At 43.0% G+C, this 19,321-nt stretch overlaps 1 protein-coding gene, 4 non-coding genes and 1 pseudogene across 5 annotated transcripts; 3 read left to right on the top strand and 3 right to left on the bottom strand.

Annotated features, from left to right (window-relative positions):
- Nucleotides 1-74, bottom strand: Trnai-aau (transfer RNA isoleucine (anticodon AAU)). Its single transcript has one exon. It is a non-coding gene; the product is annotated as a tRNA-Ile (tRNA).
- A 2,079-nt stretch (nucleotides 75-2,153) lies between these two features.
- Nucleotides 2,154-2,460, bottom strand: LOC138827988 (large ribosomal subunit protein eL43-like; annotated as a pseudogene).
- Nucleotides 2,461-4,209: 1,749 nt separating this feature from the next.
- Nucleotides 4,210-10,589, top strand: Prss16 (serine protease 16). The gene is made up of 12 exons (XM_070023442.1): nucleotides 4,210-4,279; nucleotides 4,354-4,520; nucleotides 5,211-5,310; nucleotides 5,440-5,569; nucleotides 7,143-7,266; nucleotides 7,481-7,558; nucleotides 7,655-7,702; nucleotides 8,081-8,368; nucleotides 9,061-9,202; nucleotides 9,945-10,124; nucleotides 10,203-10,348; nucleotides 10,461-10,589. Exons 1-12 carry the CDS (start codon nucleotides 4,210-4,212, stop codon nucleotides 10,527-10,529), a joined length of 1,542 nt encoding a protein of 513 aa, XP_069879543.1. The 3' UTR covers nucleotides 10,530-10,589.
- Nucleotides 10,590-13,048: 2,459 nt separating this feature from the next.
- On the top strand, nucleotides 13,049-13,122 carry Trnai-aau (transfer RNA isoleucine (anticodon AAU)). The gene has a single exon. It is a non-coding gene; the product is annotated as a tRNA-Ile (tRNA).
- A 2,654-nt stretch (nucleotides 13,123-15,776) lies between these two features.
- Nucleotides 15,777-15,849, bottom strand: Trnar-acg (transfer RNA arginine (anticodon ACG)). The gene has a single exon. It is a non-coding gene; the product is annotated as a tRNA-Arg (tRNA).
- Nucleotides 15,850-19,247: 3,398 nt separating this feature from the next.
- Nucleotides 19,248-19,321, top strand: Trnai-aau (transfer RNA isoleucine (anticodon AAU)). The gene has a single exon. It is a non-coding gene; the product is annotated as a tRNA-Ile (tRNA).

The following is a 19,321-nucleotide window of genomic DNA, read 5'->3' as shown; positions in this document are numbered from 1 at the left end:
TGGCCCGTACGGGGATCGAACCCGCGACCTTGGCGTTATTAGCACCACGCTCTAACCAACTGAGCTAACCGGCCAGACAGCAGAGGGGATTTTTTTTGGTTTCATGAAAGTTCCTTCACATTCTTTTTTCCCCTTCCCTACCTAAAGAGATCTTTTGGTTAAATTTGATTACAACTAAGTAAAGCTGACTTTAAAGTTCTCCTCGTTTTCCACTTCCCCTTTCCTCCCTCCCACCAAGCTGTAGTTGGAAGAAGGACAAAACAACAGCTCTACTCTCTATCAAAAAGAAATTTTGCTTTTCGCTTAGAAAATACACTTCTCGAACTCGCCTTCTCTAAGTTTAGAAAATACAGAAAAAAGAAAGTTCACCAGAAAGGCTTCTCTGCTTCTGACTCTGGAAAGATCCACAAACCCCGGGAAGGATGGAGAGGGAGAAGCTGGACACTGGAGCTCAGATGGGCTGAAATTGACCTGGAGCAGCGGCTGGACTTGTCCCGCTTTCGTGGCTGGAGTCATGCTCCTCTCCGTGCCACAGGGAAAAGAAAATCAGGGTACCTTTGGCAGATTTGGTCTTGGAAGTGGACAGCGAGGATCCTCCTGGTGTCAGCGAATTATTAACAAGGTTCCCAATTTTCTTTTCTTCTTTCAGAAAATTTATCCATCGAAATCAATTCACCTTGTGTTTGGTGGAGTGTGGTGATGGAGAACACGGTGGCTTGCTCGCTCCTGAAAATCCCTCGCTGCTCCTGGGGCATCACCAAACTCACAATGGTCCATTCTTTTCAGACATGCAACAATCAGGATGGCGAGGCAAGCAAAGTGGAAGAGGCTCGGGTGTTAGAGGAGACAGATTTGAGCTCTACAGACCTCGCAAAGGTTCTGGGACAAGCAACTCTAAGCTTCTGGACAATTTCCCAGGAACTCAGCTACTGGCTCAGTTGGTGGCGACCAAGGCCAAGACCATTTCCAGTGGAGAAAAAGGATCCCGACGGTTCCTTGCGGGACAATGGTCTCTGCGAGCTCCCTAGATTTTCAGGCACCATCCACATTTCTTAGAAGAGAGATCTGGTCTCCATGCTCCTGCTGTGTGACAGGAATATCTGAGTTCCCCCAGTTTTTACATTTTGGTGGCCATTTCCAGAAACCAGACAAAGACAAAGGCTGAAGAACTAACAAATTTTGGTCATTTTTTCCTCAACCAAGTTGAGCCCATGGGCTCAACTAATTTATTTTCATACCCAAATTAAGTAGCTGCTTTTCTTTTTATTGTAATTATCGACATTAAAAATAAAGTGTTATCTAACTTTTAATTGTTTGACAGATTATAAATTGTGAATAATTTGCTACAATCATTCAGGGAAAAATTGTATGCATGAATGTGATTCTTAAATTATATTGTAAGGACATTTCTATAATTCAGTCATAATGGATGGTTACATCCCCTAAAAGACTGCTTGTAGCATCTTGAATCAATGCACATTGGTTAGATTGAGAAGAGAAAAAAAATGTTTCTTTTGGAATGTGAGGAAGGAAAAAAAAGTACAGACCATATTATGTTCCTTACGGGTGTGCCTGCGTGTGTGTGTGTGTGTGTGTGTGTGTGTGTGTGTATGTGTGTGTGTGTGTGTGTGTGTGTGTGTGTTGGTCGTGGTGCTTGAACTCAGCTGATTATTTGGAGATAGGAGTCTCACAAACTTTCCTGCCTGGGCTAGCTTTGAATCATGATCCTCATATCTCAGCCTCCTAAGTACCTTTGAATGGTTGGTTAAGTAAATTGATTGTAGTCACATGTTTAATGAGCAGCTGAGGCATAACCCCTGTCCATTACCTTTGGGAATCAAAATCAAGATAAATTTGAATTTGTAAAGAGGGAAGGACAAAGAAAGGACAGAGAGAGAAAGAGAGAGAAAGAATCTCAATAACATAAGGAAATATATATTTAAGGATCAGAGCAAAGGGGGAAAAAGTAGGGTACTGCATCCTCTGAGAGGGCTTTTAGTCAAATGTATCTTCTTTCTTTGTATTGGGCCTAGAATTCAAGCCCTAGGCACAAAGTAGATAAACTGGGAAGAAATTAGTGGTCTCCTGGAAAGTCATACAAATCCAAAGGTTCCTGAATTTTTTAAAATATAAATTAACCTATTTACTGTAGGCTAGGGATATCTCAAATGGTAGAGCTTCCACTGGTCTTTTAATTCCTTTAGTCTTCTAATGGCAGACTTGACTGTGAGGGCAGGGGTTGTGTTTAGGTCCAGGCACCACCAGCCACTGTTTTCATGCAGGACCACAATACCAGATGCCCACAGCTCACCTTTTCATCCTGGTTTTGCCTCAGAAAGAGCAAGTGTACTTTGCATGCTCGCTGATTTCTATTTTTTTTTTCACCGTTTTCTGGAGGGATGCACTATAGCAGGTCCCATATTCACTAACAATGCTGAACTTCTTGGTGTGTTTGGCCATATGGCTACAACAACACAGGTACAGGCCCTGAGTAACATAGGAAGATTCTGTTTCTTAAATGGAAAAAAAAGAGAAAGAGAGAGAGAGAGAAAGAGAGAGAGAGAGAGAATTTATAGTAAATTACAACTAACTATAGCTTTAAAATATTAAAAGAAATAAAATGTAAAAAGTTCAAGAATTTTCTAATGGCTGCTTCATTTTACAATACCAATGCTTGTTTGCACTGCCCTGTTTGTCACAGCCATTCTAGCAAGTATAAAAAGGCATCTCAGGGTTTTTATTTATATTTTAGTTGTGGCTAAGGATATTGAGAATCTTTTCACATGCATATTCGCTGTTAGTGTTTCATAAAATGCCTTTTTAAGTTCTTGTTCCTTTTTTCTGACAATTAAAAAATTATTGGATTCTTACAGAGTTCTTATGGTACATATTCAATTCAGATGTTGATATTTAAACAAGAGGGCAACCTTCCATATTATCTAGCTTCTGGCACTATGAAAAAGTCGACTTCAACATCTTTAAAGATCCTTTACATTCTTTGATTTTTCAAACCATATTACTATTACTATTGAGACACTCCAGCAAGAACATTAAGGAAGGACTACTAAGTTCTTCTGTTTGTAGAAGGAAGCTTACTTACTGCCTTTTAGAAGTGATTAAAACTTCATGCCTGTAGGTACTTAATGATAGAAACCAATCTAAAATGACCAATTGCTGGTTGGATTCATGATTAGAAGAGATAAGCATCTTGGAGATAAGGCCTACATCTTGAGGCATGATAGAATGCCTACAGAAGCAGATGTGTGAGACATAGGTATTCCTCCATCTCTCGCCTCTGAAATTCTATTATATTGCACTTAGGGACCTCCCATGCTTACTTTTGCACTGATTTATTTTCTACTAGTTATTTACTACTAGTGATTTACTACTAGTTAGGAACTCCTAACTAGACCTGTATAACCTTTCTTTTTTCTCCATGTCTTCCAAATCTGTTATCAACACTGCCATCTTTAAATAGTCTTTTCTTGGTGCTTTTTTTTTTTGGGGGGGGTGGGAATCACTAATTGATGATGAAATTCTCATGGACTGTCTTGCCCAAGCTGGCTTAACTGCAATCCTCATATATCAGCCTCCTAAGCAGCTAGGATTAGAGGCATGAGCCATGTGTATCTAGCTTCTTTATCCTGTTTCTGTTTGTTGGTTTGGGGTGTGTGTGTGTGTGTGTGTGTGTGTGTGTGTGTGTGTGTGTGTGTGTGTGTGTGTGTGTGTGTGTGTGTGTGTGTGTGTGTGTGTGTGTGTGTGTGTGTGTGTGGTTAATTAGAGATAAGAGTCTCACCGATGTTTCTGCCTAGGCTGGCTTCCAGCCATGATCATGATCCTCACATCTCACTCAGCCTTCTGAGTAGTTAGGATTACAGGCATGAACCATGGACATCCAGCCTTCTTTGTCCTTTTTAAACAGCTCTGAGGCACAGTGAGAAGAGAATGAGAGGCTGAAGAGGGCAAAAGTCCAGTGTGGAACATTCAAGTGTCTGATCAGCAGACCCTAACACACAAGCTTCCCTGTTTCGCTTTAACGATTCCTGTAGACGCTTGTCCTCCAGAAGAGGCCCTTGAAGCTTCCAATGAAACCTGAGCTCCTGATGAAAGACAGTGAATTTAAGCCAGGGTCTTGGGGACATGACAAAGGCCCTCATTGAATCAAGCAATACAGAGCCCTTGGAATTCTTGCACGGAGCAGTGCATAGCATGGCCATCAGACCTGCCCTGTGGCTGGGCCCTTTGCTCCTGGTTTCTCTCTGGGAACTCTCATTTCCAGGTAAAAGTGGCTTGAGGGTTGAGTATGGGTTTCTAAGAGACTTAGTCTGACTCCCTTTCTTCCATGTTCAAAAGCTTTGCTTCTTAGGCAGCTGGGAGAACACATTCAGAGGTATCAGGAGAGCACCAGCCTGAACGTAGGCCTAGGAGAGAGCCTGGGTGCTGTGGCCATGCCAAAAGTAGGGTGGCTGCAGCAGCCACTGGACCCCTTCAATGCATCTGACACACGCTCCTTCCTGCAGGTAAGGCTAGGAGAGACGTCCACTGGCTACTCTGCCCTCTCCTCAGTCTCCCTACTCTGTCCTTTAGTCTGAGTTTTTCCTCCCAGTCTACACCACAGCCTTCTTTCTCCCTTCTACTCTACACTGTAGAGGCTACTCTTTGGTATCACACTTTTTTTTTTTTTTGGTCCTTCAATCTCTCCTCTCTCACTTTTGTCCTCTGACTGTCCCTCAATGTCCTCTTTGCCCTGTTCTTCAAACTAGATGTAAAACCCATCATCAGTCTTCACTTGTAGCAGAAATCTGAACTTTGGAACTGAGACCTGATCCATAACCAATTTTTCCAAAACAAAGAAATCTCTTGAGTTTTTCTAATGCTTCTCCTCTATATAATTATCAAAGCTCATCTCACTGTTCTAAATTCAGCCACATTCAGTGTTCTACAATTATTATCTTCAAGAAATTGCAGATGCCTACCATATGCCAACCATCCCCCGCCCCCCGAGTCCTTAAAACAAAACAGTGAAAATGCAGGAAAAAACAATCTATGGAGAGAGAAACAGGAGATAAATGAACATAGAATTTGAACAAGTCCATTTCAGATACAACCAAGGAAAGATCCATTACAGAGAAAAACTGGAACAAATGAAGAATCATGAATAAGTCAGGAGTCTCAAAATGTCAACTCATCACCCTCTTCCCATCTCTAAGCGTTACTGGGTGAATGACCAACACAGGACTAGCTACGGTGGACCTGTATTCCTGCATCTAGGGGGAGAGGGCAGCCTTGGACCAGGCTCAGTGATGTCAGGTAAGAGGCAAGGATGAGGAAAAACATGGTGGGGACCAGGAACTGTATACAGCAATGTTGTGAGACCTGAGAAGTGCACGAGCCTTACATTCAGCTCACATCCTGTTCCTCACTATGTGCTCTTCTCAGGACATCCTGCAGCCCTGGCTCCTGCCTTGGGGGCTTTGGTGATAAGCCTGGAACACAGATTTTATGGTCTCAGCATACCTACTGGAGGCCTCAGTATGGCCCAGCTTCGATACTTGTCCAGCCGTCATGCGTGAGTTGGAAGAGGGAAAGCGGAGATTACAGAATTGAGTATATCTATATCTTAGCATCGCTGCATCATGTCTTTCTCTACCACTATCCAGTGTCAACCACTAGCTCCCGAGTTTTTAATTCCTGTCTTTCATTCGGTCTTAGTACTTCTCCATATTTCTTGTCTCTCCATATTTCTTGTCTACTCTTGTCTCTTTTTTTTTTCTGTGTGGTGTGTGTGTGTGTGTGTGTGTGTGTGTGTGTGTGTGTGTGTGTGTGTGTGTGTGTGTGTGGTCCTGGGGCTTGAACTCTGGGCCTGGGCACTGTCCCTCAGCTCTTCAGCTCAAGGCTATCACTTGAGCCACAGCACCACTTCTGGTTTTCTGAGCAGTTTATTGGAGATAAGAGTCACATGGACTTTCCTGCCCAGGCTAGCTTTGAACCACAATCCTCAGATCTCAGCCTCCTGAGTAGCAGGATTACAGGCATGAGCCACCAATAGCCGGCTCTTGTCTCTGTTTTTGTCTCACCGTTTCAAGTAGGCTATGCCTCTCTGTGGTCATTGTTTCTGACCAATATCATTTACCTGGATTTCAGTTAGCCACAGCATCCTAACCCTTCTCCATATCTGGCTTTGACTTCAGAGTGAAAACCGAAGTGATCTTGTTAGATCCCTCCCTTATCTCAAAACCCTCATATCTCTCATATTACTTAGAGCAAAGTTAGCTTTAATAATGGTCACAGATACCCCAGGTCATCCTCAGTTAACTGTAAACTCCAAGGTCCTTGTTGCTCTCTATACTGATAGGTGAATCCTATCTTGAACCTTTGAACTTTACCCTCTGCAAGAAGCTGCCTGCCTCAAGATATTTGTATGACTCCATCTCCTATGCATTCAACTTCTATCATCAATCCCCACCATTTCTCCCACCTACCTTTCTTTCAACTGCTTTATCGTTGCTTTCACCAGCTTTATTGTTCTCTACTGGACTTAATTATCCCTCTCTTATTTGGTGTCTATTTCAATCTCTGTCTCATTCTTGACTCCATTTCTCTGTGCCAACATCTGTCACTCTATTTCATTGTTTCTACAAGCTAACCTGGCTTCTAACTGCAACAAGTTGGCACTAACTATAACCCATTTTAGAATGATTGATGAAGAAAGAAAGCTCATGGAAGGAAAAAAGAGAATCTTAGAAGCCTCTCTTTTCCTTTCCTTTTATTGGGGTGGAGGGGGAGATGGCACTCCCCTTCCCCAATATCTTATAACCATTCAGTTATGACAGCTCTTCCTCCTGATAACCTTCCTTGATTGCCTCCATCTCCTTCCTGTGTATGTCAACTTTTCATCTAAACTGCCTTGGAAGATTTTCCTTTCTTACATAACGAAGAGAAGGGGGGGGGCGGGTGGAGGCTTTCTGAAGGGGAAATATAGAATCTCTCTTGGTATTTGGTAACAGAGAGCCCTCAGAAATATACCTTGAGGAAAGAGCCTGGCTTCTGGCTGCCCATTCCTGTCTCTGGGTGCCAGTTCCCCGGCCGGTATTGTGGGAGAAATCTTGAGAGGACTGATGGAGTCTTGCCTTTGACCCCAGGCTGGCTGACGTGCTCTCTGCCCACCAAGCCCTTTCCCGCCTTTTCAACATCTCCTCCTCCAGCCCCTGGATCTGTTTTGGAGGCTCCTATGCTGGTTCTTTGGCGGCCTGGACCCGGCTGAAGGTCTCTGGAACCCCTCTGGGTGGGCTGGGAGTGTGTGGGGGGCGAGGGAGGATATTTGGATTCTGGGGTCCCAGCCTCAGGTAATAGGAACATCCTCTCCTACCTACTCCCGAAGAGCTATCCAAGGTGACTTTGCAAGGGCTGAAGAGCACAAGGGTGAATGACCTTGGTCCCATTACCTCTGCTACTGGACTGACAGCCTCTCCTCTCTTAGTTCCCCCATCTCATTTTCGCTGCGGTCGCCTCTTCTGCCCCAGTGCGAGCAGTGTTGGATTTCTCGGAATATAACGATGTAAGGATTATTGACTGCAGGTGCGGGAAGAAAAGGTTCTCAGTGGGGGGAGTAGCCTGCCACCTCCCTGATGGCTGTCCTATGGCCTGATTACAGGTGGTGTCCAGAAGCCTAATGAAGACGGCAATTGGAGGGTCGCTGGAGGTAGGAAGCGCAACCTAGGCCAGGGAGGTGGGGAGGTCGGGGAAAGATGATCTAAGACGCTGGGAGCCAGGGAAGGACCTGCAAGATGGGCAGAAGTCTGAGATGGAAGTTGCGCAGATTTTGCAAAACTAGATTTGCGATCAAGAGGAGCATCCAGAGCAAAAGAGCATCCCCCCAACAGGGGAGGGCTGAGGAAGAGCGGGTCTTGGGCAGGGTCTGTGGGGGTGGAGCCAGAGGGGCATGGCCTCGGGCGGGGAAAATCCTGGATGCCAGCGTCCCTGCGGGATCCCGCCGCGCAAAAGTGGGGAACCCCACCAGGGCGCTGGCCCTGGGAAGGAAGGCCCGGGACCAGCCGACATTGTCTCTCGCTCCGGCTAGTGCGGGGCGGCGGTGGCCACGGCCTTCGCGGAGGTGGAGCGGCGGCTGCGCGCGGGCGGGGCGGCTCAGCGGGCGCTGGGGGCGGAGTTGGGGGCTTGCGGACCCCTGGGCCGCACTGAAGACCAGGCAGAGTTGCTAGGGGCGCTGCAGGCCCTGGTTGGAGGCACGGTGCAATACGACGGGCAGGCGGGGGCTCCGCTAAGCGTGCGACAGCTCTGCGGGCTCCTTCGAGGCCGGGGCAACCACAGTCACCTTACGCCTTACCAGGGACTTCGAGGGGCAGTGCAGGTAAGGGCACGCGCGTGCGCGCACACACACACACACACACACACAGAGGGATTCTTGATCCACCTCCACTATATAGGCAATGGACTACCCTCTCTGAACTTCTGTTTTCTAGTCCATGAAATGGGGATCACACCTCCCGGGCTGACATTCAGAAGGTCAAAAGAAGGCTTATAGGCCAGCCAGCTGGAAGTTTAGCATGCAGTATGCAAATGTTAGAGACTATCTCGATCGGTCTTCTTTTCTGTATATATAGTAAGTGCTCAATGAGTGTTTATAGAGTGAATGCAAAAAAAAAAAAAAAAGCATATAGTCCTGGGAACAGTGTTGTCCCAGCCTTTGATTCTACAGTTAGAATCCAGCTGTCAGTTTTCCCACACTCTCTGGGCCTAGTAAGTGTCTCTCATAGTTATTTCATTGATTTCTCAGGAGAAAGACGCTACTGTTATCCTCATTTGGGGGGGAGGAAGGATATGCAAATGATTACCACTTGCCAAGGTCTGACAGGCGGTAAGATCACAGTCATCTAGCTCTAGGGACTCCTTGAAGTACCCCCTCTGTCCACTGATTTCCAGAACTAGGAACTCACCCTTCTCCTACTGACTTTTGACCTGTAGACCCAACAAAGGCCTCCAAGGTTCTGGCTTGCTAAAGGAAGATGAATTTATGTATATTATATGCATATTGTCTCCTAGATTGTCTTGCACAGTCTGGGCCAGAAGTGTTTAAGCTTTTCTCGATCAGAGACAGTAGCACAGCTAAGAGCTACAGAGCCTCAAGTATCTGGCGTGGGTGACCGGCAGTGGTTGTACCAGACATGTACTGAATTCGGCTTCTGTGAGTGACTGACCTAACATTCACCCCCAAAGCATATATGTTGTACTATGCCCAAAGAGGTCATCTTACTGACAGCTCAACCGACTCCTAAGCCTTGTGTAACCCACAGATGTTGGGCTAGAAAGAGTAGAGAGCCATACTAGTGACGCTCACATGCTTTCTCACACTCACACTCAGGGCTCAACATGAGTGATTTTACCTTCAATTTGCACTTCCTCTGGGTCCCTATCACTGGGATATCTCCACTCTTTCCCTAGTCACTAGTCTAGAAATCAGAGACTAGTTTTAGATGCCTCTTTCCTATTATCCAGATGGTTTGTCAGTTACTTAGTTCTGCCCACTCTGTATCTTGAAACACTTTCTAATCCCTCCCTCCTGCTCTATGGCCTGGTGAAGGCCCCATTCTCTTCTTCCTGGATTACTACTCTAGCTTTCTCCCTCTTTTCCAGGATTTCACTTCACCTCCCCAGTCCAAATTCCACATAGTATCAACAGGGACCTTTCTCAAACCACTCACGTTTCCTTGTGTCCCAAGAGTGATCCCATCATAAGCCCCTCTGAAACCCCTGTCTCCTGACCCTTTTTATTACATCCCTGATCATTTTGGGCTGTCACTCTTTGGGGATATGTGGGACTCTTTAACAAAACTGTATGCTTATTGAGGCCTTCATTTGGGAGGTTGTTGAAGGGGTGTGTGGGCAGGCTCTATGGATTCTTTATGTTTACAGGTATCTTTCCACAGATGTCACTTGTGAGCACCCTGGATGTCCTTTCTCTCCGCTCCCAGCACTGCCCTCCCAACTAGACCTATGTGAACAAGTATTCGGGCTCTCAGCCTCATCTGTAGCCCAGGCGGTGGCTCAAACAAACTCCTACTATGGCGGTCAGACACCTGGTGCCACCCAAGTACTATTTGTTAATGGTGAGCATGCCTTCAGAACCTGGCTCCTAAGCTTAACTTACCTCTAGCTCAACACATGAGCATCTTCTTTCTTTCCAGGGGACACAGACCCTTGGCATGCACTAAGTGTAACACAGGACTTAGGAGCCTCAGAGTTAGTCCTTCTCATCCCTAATGCCTCTCACTGTCTGGACATGGCACCTGAGAGGTCTTCAGACTCTGCTAGCCTCCGCCTGGGGCGCCAGGTAAGAGAAAAGTTTCTGGGTAATATGTAGTTTCATTTGCATACTTAATTGCATAGTCCTACCTTCTACCAATGCTGGAGTCTTAACTGTCAGAATTCTCACCTTTTCACAGAGAATCATCCAGCAGCTGCAGACCTGGCTCAGACAGGCCAAGGAGAGGCAGGTTAGGGGTGAGGTGTAAGAGCATATCCTCATCACTTCCTGAATGTCCTCTTCTCGCAACAAAAGGAAAAAGCTTGTTTTGGAGGAAGAAGTTTCCAGGAATTTGGGATTCAGCACTCATTCTGCATGTAACTGGCTTGTGTCTGCAAAGATTGCTTCAAACTAAATGCCCTCCTTTCCAGAAAGGAGTGTCTGAACATAGGTGAATGATTAACCTCATTGTGAATATTCATATTTTGCATATTAAACGTCAAGGAAATATGGCTCTTCATGCTGGTGCCACCCTCTTGCTAATCATCACCTGCTGACAAGCTCCAACTAATGGACTAGGTACCTTGCTTCAAGTTCTCTCTAGAATTCAGACTTGTATCCTGTCTCTGCATCTCACCATATCTTGCTTGCTCTTTCCTTTTTGATATCTTTGACTATTTTTAACCCTCTTTTAATAATAAAAAATACAAGGTAGCAACAATGAACAAAACACTTAATCATTTCAATGTAAAAAATAGGACTGACTAGTTAATAAACCCAAAGTTATCAAGCCTGTTTTAGCTATTAGAAAAACATAAATTAGAACTACATGAAATATTACTTTATACCCAAATGAATTGCAAGCAAATAAAAACTTCTGATGTATTCAAATGGTGAGGATGTTGAACATCTCATAACTGAATGTAAAATCATAAAACCATTCTAGAAAATACACACTATATTATGCCTACCCATTCTTAAACATTTTTCCCAAGAGAAATAAAATTTTTTAACAGCTTTATTCACAGTAGTCCCCAAATTGTAAACAATGTTAATGTCTGTGATCAGATAAATGGGAAAAATAAATAGCAGCATTTTCATAAATTACTACTTAGCAGTAACAAAACAATGAACCATTTATAAGGCAAAGTGAGACTGATTTCCAAACTATTATGCGGGGGGGGGGGGTGAAACAGATACAAAAAAGCATATATTGTTTCATACCCAAAATAATATATAATATTCCCATTTATATAAGGTCAAGAATAGCAAAACTAGTATAGTGGAAATAGACTTTGACATGATAACAACAATGAGTATATTCACTTGCAAAAACAACTATGAAACTGGATAAAGCTTTAATATCACAATTTCAGGACATAAAAATATACAGCAAACTTAAAGACATTTACTCATGAAAACAATTGATCTTTTAGGAAGAAATGTTGCAAATCAATGGCAAAATCTTGCTCATGGCTACTCTTATTTCCCATTAGTTCTATCAGTACAGAGATTCAGTTTAGACAGGGAAGGCCATGAAAATATCTTCGCTATTCTGCTTGAGAGGGCTCACTTGATTAGAGCATTTTCAAATAGTAGTCTTAAGGAAAAGCTGAGTGACATTAGCCTTGCTGATGATGTTTTGGATATAGTAAAAGTTCGTGCAACAAAAGCAAAAAAAAAAAAGTGAAGCTTTGCTAACTAAAAAGCTTCACAGCTAAGGAAACAAAATGAACTGGAAGAGTTCATATTTGCAAATACAAAGTTACAAATACATATTTGCAAACTGTATATCTGATAAGGGGTTAATATGCAAAATGTATTAGGAAATCACAAGCAAAGATAATAGTAACCCGGTTAACAAATAGGCAAGGATAGACATTTTTCCAGTGGAAACCAAAAACACTTTTTTTGTTTCTATTGGGAGGGAAGAGAGACAGAGCTCCCTTTAAAGGAAAATTAAAGACACTTTCTGCATTAACCATTTCTCCTGTCTGCAGGGATTCAGCCAACTCTAGCCATCATGAGAAGGTTTTGAGTGCTATCTCCATGGCAGATGAAAAAGATGGGCTGTTCTGCACCTGGCAGAGCCAGATGTGTTTTCTATCTCCTTCTTGAAGGCCCAACTTTATTCTTAATGCCTAAGTCCTGCTCAGTCCAAAGGTTTCTCTCCTGGTCTACATACACCAAGGGCACTGTCTCTGAATGCACTTTGGCATACAGGTTTGGCATCTAGGCATTGATTTAGGGGGTCTTGGTTCTTCCTAAATGGAAAAGAGTTCTGAAGACCTTCGGTCCTCCACGATCTTTTAAAATCCCGCACACATGGGGCCACAATCATTTCAGGGTAGTAGTGAAACACCACGAGAGTATGCAATTTTCCCACAACCCGGACTCAGGCAAAAGGTGGCCTTCCAGGATGTCCCCTCGGAGCAGAGGAGAATCCGCGCCCCACGCAGCGCGCACAGTCTGGGGCTTTACGTGCTTGGTCTCAGGTATACAGAAACTTCAGGTTTGCCGGACTCCTCCCGGGTTAAAACCTTGGTCCTGGAGCTTGATTGAGTTATCCAGTGTTCGTTGGGGTCACATGTTGACCTTTTTTTCAACATCGATGGGATGGTGAAATGGGAAGAATATGGATGTATTTTGTTTTTTAATTTAGTTTTCGTTATGAGTTTTAGCGACCCCCACCCCCACCCCCCCGCCCCGGGAAAAAAAACAAACTTTCTTCAACCTAGTTTATTGGTTTATATATTCTACACAGAAGATCCAACTAGTGACTACACTGGCCGGTTAGCTCAGTTGGTTAGAGCGTGGTGCTAATAACGCCAAGGTCGCGGGTTCGATCCCCGTACGGGCCATGTCCTTTTCCACTCAAAACATTCCTCTCTGAACATGTTTCCAATACACCTTCAACTACAAGAGTTAGGTTCCCTTCAACTACAAGAGTTAGATTCCCGTCGATAAATCAAAGCACGATTATCAAAACGCTTTCCCTTGGAATAATGAATTGCTCTAATATCTTGCAATCATTCATAAGTAGCCTGAGTTAGGATACACAGTGCTCATCTGTTTAAAAAAAATTGAGTAAGGTAAGATATATACGCCTAGAAAAGTGAGAAAGAAGATTCAAACGATTTTCCGTTAAAACATTATTTAGACATTCATTAAACTTTTCAGACGAACTTGTAAGGGATTAACACGTTCATCGGGTGTTATTAATTAGCTAATTGGTTAGAGTATACTTATAACACCACGGTTTCTGGGTCAACTGCGGTGTATGCTAGGCTAGAGGCAATTTTCTTACTGACCTCTAAACGTGATTCTCAGATCTCAGTCTCCTGCGTAGCTGGGATTATAGGAGTGAGTGCCCTCGGCACCCGCCAGCATTTTTTTTCTTCTTTTGCATAAGCATGCATATTTTAACTAAATAATTTATTTATTTTATTGTGAAAATACTGTACAAAGGGGTTGCAATTACATGGGCAAGATAATGAGTACATTTCTTATCAAGCATTGTAGCCTCCTCCTTTGTTTCCCCTTTCCATCCCTTCCCATCCTCCCCCAATCCTCCTCCCCCCCCCCCCCCGCCCGCATTTTTGTTTTTAAATGTATCGGATCTGCAAATGCTTTTTTGAGACGTCTTCATTCAAGTGGAGTTGTGTTGGAATTTTTCGAATGCTATTTTGATTTTGGAGGGATTTCACCAACGGGGTCGCTTTGATTTTGTATTTTTCTATAGTAGCTTTGTGTAGATAAACCCTAGAAAGAACGGCAGCAAATTCAGGTGAAGCCACATCCGTAGCGATCAAAAACGACACGGGGAAATGTGTGTCCCGCCACAATCACTGCTGTCAGTTCTGTCGGAAAGGGCTTCCCATACAGCTAAGCAGTAAGCCTAGAAGAACTTCTATTTACCTTGTATGTCTTCAAGACTTGAGGAAGGAGGTTGGTTTCAGGAATGGTTTAAAACTACATCAGGGCTGGGAAGTTGGCTCAGTGGTAGAGCGCTTGCCTTGCATGCCTGAGGCCCTGGGTTCGATTCCTCAGCACCACATAAGCAAAAAGAAAAAAGCCGGAAGTGGTGCTGTGGCTCAAGTGGTAGAGCACTGGCCTTGAGCTGAAGAGCTGAGGGACAGTGCTCAGGCCCAGAGTTCAGGCCCCACAACCGGACCAAAAAAAAAAAAAAAAAAAAAAAAAAAACAAACTACATCAGCCTTTCCTTTTCCTTTTCCTTCCCTTTTTCTCTTCTCCGTTAGGCAGGGCTCCCTGAGAACCGTAAAACAGTTTGGGCGTGAGTAGACTAAAGAAAATAGGAATGATAGATTTCAATTTCTCTATTTTTTTAAAAGAACATAATTGTATTATTATTACGATGTTGTACAGTGGGGTTATCCTTTTATAATTCAAGGTAATGAGTACATTTATTTCTTCTTTCTTTCTTTTTTTTTGTTAAATAATGCCACCCCTTCCTTCACCTTATACCAGTTTCCCCTTCCATCCCTGCCTAAAATTATCTCCTCCTGTTTACAGATTAAGAACTGTATTTCTCTGAGGATTTATAAATAGACTGCGTTGGAAGTGAGAAACAGAAACAGAACACACAGTGGCCCGTCTCAGAGGTCGGATCAGCGACCCTGGTGTTAGCAACACGCTCTGACCAACTAAACTAACCAGTCAGCAAGTAGCAGTATCTTCGCAGGCTAAGTAAGAGTCGGACAATTCTCAGAGTAGAGGGGGAAATTGACTTGGATCTTTAAGCAAAGAATGATAATTTTTCAAGGGCAAGGGAGGGCATTTAGTGACTGCCACACTCTTGGGCACAACAATGAGCAGACTCTTTTGGGGTCCACTTCCTACATCTATGCTCCTCTGAAGTCTCCAGAGGCCACATCCAAAGCGCACGGGCCACAGCCCTGGCCCTTCTTGATCTAACATTTCTCAGGGCAGGAATCGTTATCATCCCAATGGGAATAACAGGTGCTTTGTCGAAAGAAAAAAGTATCAATGAAAACCCTGACCGAGCCACATTTTTTTTCTGTTTCCTGTTTTTCTTTGAAAGATCTTATATTTAAAACAGTCTGTGCATCTGAACGTGATCCTCTCCCCATCGGTATTGCGATAAGAAATCTAAAATATAAATCTTAGTCGTAGGCTTTTGAGCCTCATTCTAGTTATGCCATTACCAAAATTCTCATATGGAATGAATAGCAACAGATAAATTGAGGGGTCGTTTCACAATATTTGCTATCTGAAGTATTTAGACTTCATTAAAAAGTTTAAAAGGATAGATGGGATTGGAAGTGATAGAGGAGAAGGATAGAGGAGAAGGAGATACCTTATACTGATTAACTGAAATGTGCAGTAATCCCTTCGTACTGCTAGTTTAAAATAAGTAAAAATAACAAATAACAAATAACTAAAACTTAAAAACAATTTAAGCAACATTCAAATTCTAATGAAGATTTGTGGGTGGAAAGTGAAAACGACTGAAAAAAAAGTTTAAAAAACAGAGCGAGCCAGCCAGGAGTCGAACCTAGAATCTTCTGATCCGTAGTCAGACGCGTTATCCATTGCGCCACTGGCCCACGGGCACTGCCCTCTCAAGTATGTCTTTTTAAAGGGCGAAGGGCGTGGTCCAGGGGTTAGGGTGGAGCTTCAGCAGAACAAGCTGGCCTAGCTAATGTGAACACTAGGTAACCTGTAGTCAGTACACTTAACGACTCAAACCTTTGGAATGCTACATATGATAGAAAGGATTGTCATCCGATTTTCCTAGCCTTCACAAATGTTATTTCTGCACCCATAGGAAGTTGTAGGGGCATTTTCTTGAGGAGAATAGGGATTACCAACATTTTACTCGAAATCCAAAGTACTACCCGTGTGCTTTTGTTCGGCGATACCCTTGGGGATTTCTACAAGGAAAATGATTAGGTGAAGTCATTATCAGTCACTAACAATTTATGTATTGCCCCACAAATAGTTTTCTATTCATATTCAATTGGCTTTCTAGGAAAAAATAAAAGCGGAGAATAAAATAGGAGAGTACTTTGGGGACGCTAGATTGTTTTTGACGCGCTTTTCCTCGGCTTTGTCTCCACACATTTATCATGAACATCCAGGCGGCTTGGGTCGCAGTAACCTTTCTGCTGCAGGTTAATTGGGGAGGGGTAGGAATCACCCCCTCGGCTAAGGACCCGGGTTGCACGGAGCACGTGATCTGTTTGCCCCGCCCCTCCAGGTTCTGGTCCAGGCTGGGTCCCTGAGTGTGTTCCCATGCACGTATATGCACTTGGGGTCACAAGGAAACTGGAGGGCAGATGTGAAGGCACAGAGTGTGAAGATCTTGTATGATACATTAATGTTCACTAGAAGTATCCGCCACATAAGAACAAAACAACTTCAATATCCAGAATGATACTGCCTTTTTTTTTTTTGTCAAACATTCTTAATAATTAGCCAGTTTAGTCACAAGAATGGAGGGGTCTAATATCAGATATGGAGGTGGTCCATTGCTCAATAACAACAGTTGATTGTCATTTGAAGTTGTTTTTTTCTCCTAAGAACTTTTTTTGTGTGAAAATATTGTACAGAGGGGTTACAATTACATGGGCAAGATAATGAGTACATTTCTTATCAAGCATTGTAGCCTCCTCCTTTGTTTCCCCTTCCCATCCCTTCCCATCCTCCCTCCCCCTGCCCCCGTACTCAAACCCCCCCCCCCATTTGAAGTTAAAGAGATCTTTTTACAATATGGTTTTTGCATGGGTTCCCAACATTGTAGGACTTGTTCATAAATATTTAGCTTTGGGTAAGGGACAAAGCTTAATGTTAGAGCACTTGTCAGAGGGATTCAATCCTCAGCACTGAAAGAACAAAGTTGTTGTCATTGTTGTTGTTTTTTGACCTGTAAGAAGTACATATATCCTAGATAAGACCTAATGTAGCTGGATTCACGTTAGTCGTTATTAGCACCCCACCCCCTTTACCATTTAAATTATCTTGATTCAGTTATATTCTGCTAGAGAATCCTGAAATATGTGCATTCTCTGTCTTCACTGATTTACTTCAACCTCACTCACACTCTGAAGTCATTCATCCAGATGCTCTGGCACGTCTTAGCTCCTCTCTCCTCAGTTGTCCCCTCCCCCTCCCCAACTCTCTCTGAGATACACAAAGAAAACCATACTTGTTCTTTCTTTCTCCCTTCTCTCAGCCTCTCTTTGCTCCCATTTGGCTATACTACATTTCCTTTAACTGTACCTCAAAGTTTCCCCTGCTAGAGAAAATCCAGTATTTCAGAACCAAGCATTCTCAGTGTAAATAACTGTATATATTTTTATTGATGGTTTAGTTTTGCTACAAACCTGTAATAGGGAATTGAAGAAGGTTGTGTGGGAATGTGGCCAGGATGTTTATGTTTTGTGCTAATTATATGTATATAGTTAAAATATGCAGAAAAATACAGGGGCAGTCGCTGAAGCTTGCTGGGACAATGTCAAAGTTTCAAGTGCACAGATTCTTTGATGCAGTTCTTTCACATGTACAAGTGTCTTTGACACACATGTGTTATAATATACTATAAGCAGTGTTTGCAACTGCAGGATGGAAGCAAACTATTATACATACCAAAATTGAATACTATGAATATTTTTTTAAAAATGAAAATCACCCTCCTATTCTGATATGGGAAGATTGCAAGACATATTCCAATTTTAAAAAAAAAGACAGAAAAATGTGGATAGATGCCACTCTCTGTGAAGAGAAAGAAGAAAACACATCTAGATAATGTGTTATTTTTAAATAATTTTGAGATTAAGTGATCACATACATTTCAAAAATTTCACAGTATTATGGGATAGTGATAAAGTCATAAACACATTTTTAACTTTAACAAGGCAAATTGTCATTATCATAGTCTATAAAGTTTGTAGTCTGTAAAGTTTCTACAAGCTTTGACAATACAACTATTTCTTCCATATTGGATGATACGTGTATTTCTTTCCTTTTGCTTAGTATAAACTGTTCCCTCTTTCCCTCTCATTCCCTACCTCCCATCACTGCCTTGAACTGTTTAGTTCATTTTCATCCATGTCCAGTGCAGCTGATGGGGTCCCTCTGTTGTATATTTTCCCCTGGGTCCCTCTGATTCTGTGCCCTCCACCTAGCTTCCCTCAGATGTGCACAATTTTTATACCATATATAAGGTCAAGAACATGTTAATACATTTTAAAATCTCTGGAATAATAAACATAACAGCAATATGGGGATGGACAAAGACTAAGCGGCAAGATTCAGTCTGAGGACCTCTATAACCACATTTCTATAATTAGCCAAAACTGAGGCTTCTAAAGTGATTTCCAATTTATCTCATCGATGAAAGGAGGAAAGCAGACTTCCAAATATCAACCATGTCTGTCTCAGGAGCACAGAGCTAAAGAAACAGCAGAGTTCAGAACAATCCAGGATCAGACCTATCGCAAATATCCTTCAAGCACTCAATTGTATGTTCTGTTAGTGAGCAGCTCTTGAGCGGTTCTTACAAAGTAAGCGACCTAATAATTAGTTCGTTCGGATTCATTTTCCACAAGTGCTAATTCGATGTCAGCAGAACTGTACCTATATTCTTGGATTCTGAGGCCATTGGGCTCAGTTTGAAAACTAAGCATCATTCTTAACTCTAGAAACGTGGCTTTTTAAAAACTCAACGCTCTTTCTTTGTAAATATTTTTTATTAGTATAAAGGCGATGTACAGAGGAGTTACAGTTACGTGTCAGATAAAAAGTACCTTTCTTCCTTCACTCTCTCCAAGTTTTTCCCTCCCGTCTTCAACCACAAGTTGTATAGTTCATTTTCAACATAGTGTCTAGTGATACCGCTACTGCATTTGTTCACCCTTCTTTATTTTTAAAAAGAAAATTTCTTTTCTTTAAGGATATTTTTTCCTTTCCTGTTGCTACTGAAGGTACAGTAGAGGGCCCAAGTGGCCGGTTAGCTCAGTTGGTTAGAGCGTGGTGCTAATAACGCCAAGGTCGCGGGTTCGATCCCCGTACGGGCCA

The sequence above is a fragment of the Dipodomys merriami genome, unplaced genomic scaffold, assembly GCF_024711535.1.
Source record: "Dipodomys merriami isolate MVZ:Mamm:240054 unplaced genomic scaffold, mDipMer1.0.p SCAF_16, whole genome shotgun sequence".
NCBI classification, from domain to species: Eukaryota; Metazoa; Chordata; class Mammalia; order Rodentia; family Heteromyidae; genus Dipodomys; species Dipodomys merriami.
The sequence above is the reverse complement of the archived record's forward strand: the minus strand, read 5'-3'. Positions and strand labels throughout refer to the sequence as shown.

Bases quoted from the DNA above. Each gene is read 5' to 3' on its own strand.
- Prss16 (XM_070023442.1), top strand. From the start codon at position 4,210: ATGGCCATCAGACCTGCCCTGTGGCTGGGCCCTTTGCTCCTGGTTTCT. The intron at 4,280-4,353 runs GTAAAAGTGGCT...CATGTTCAAAAG, and splicing joins CTGGGAACTCTCATTTCCAG to CTTTGCTTCTTAGGCAGCTG. The intron at 7,267-7,480 runs GTCTCTGGAACC...CTCCTCTCTTAG, and splicing joins CGGCCTGGACCCGGCTGAAG to TTCCCCCATCTCATTTTCGC.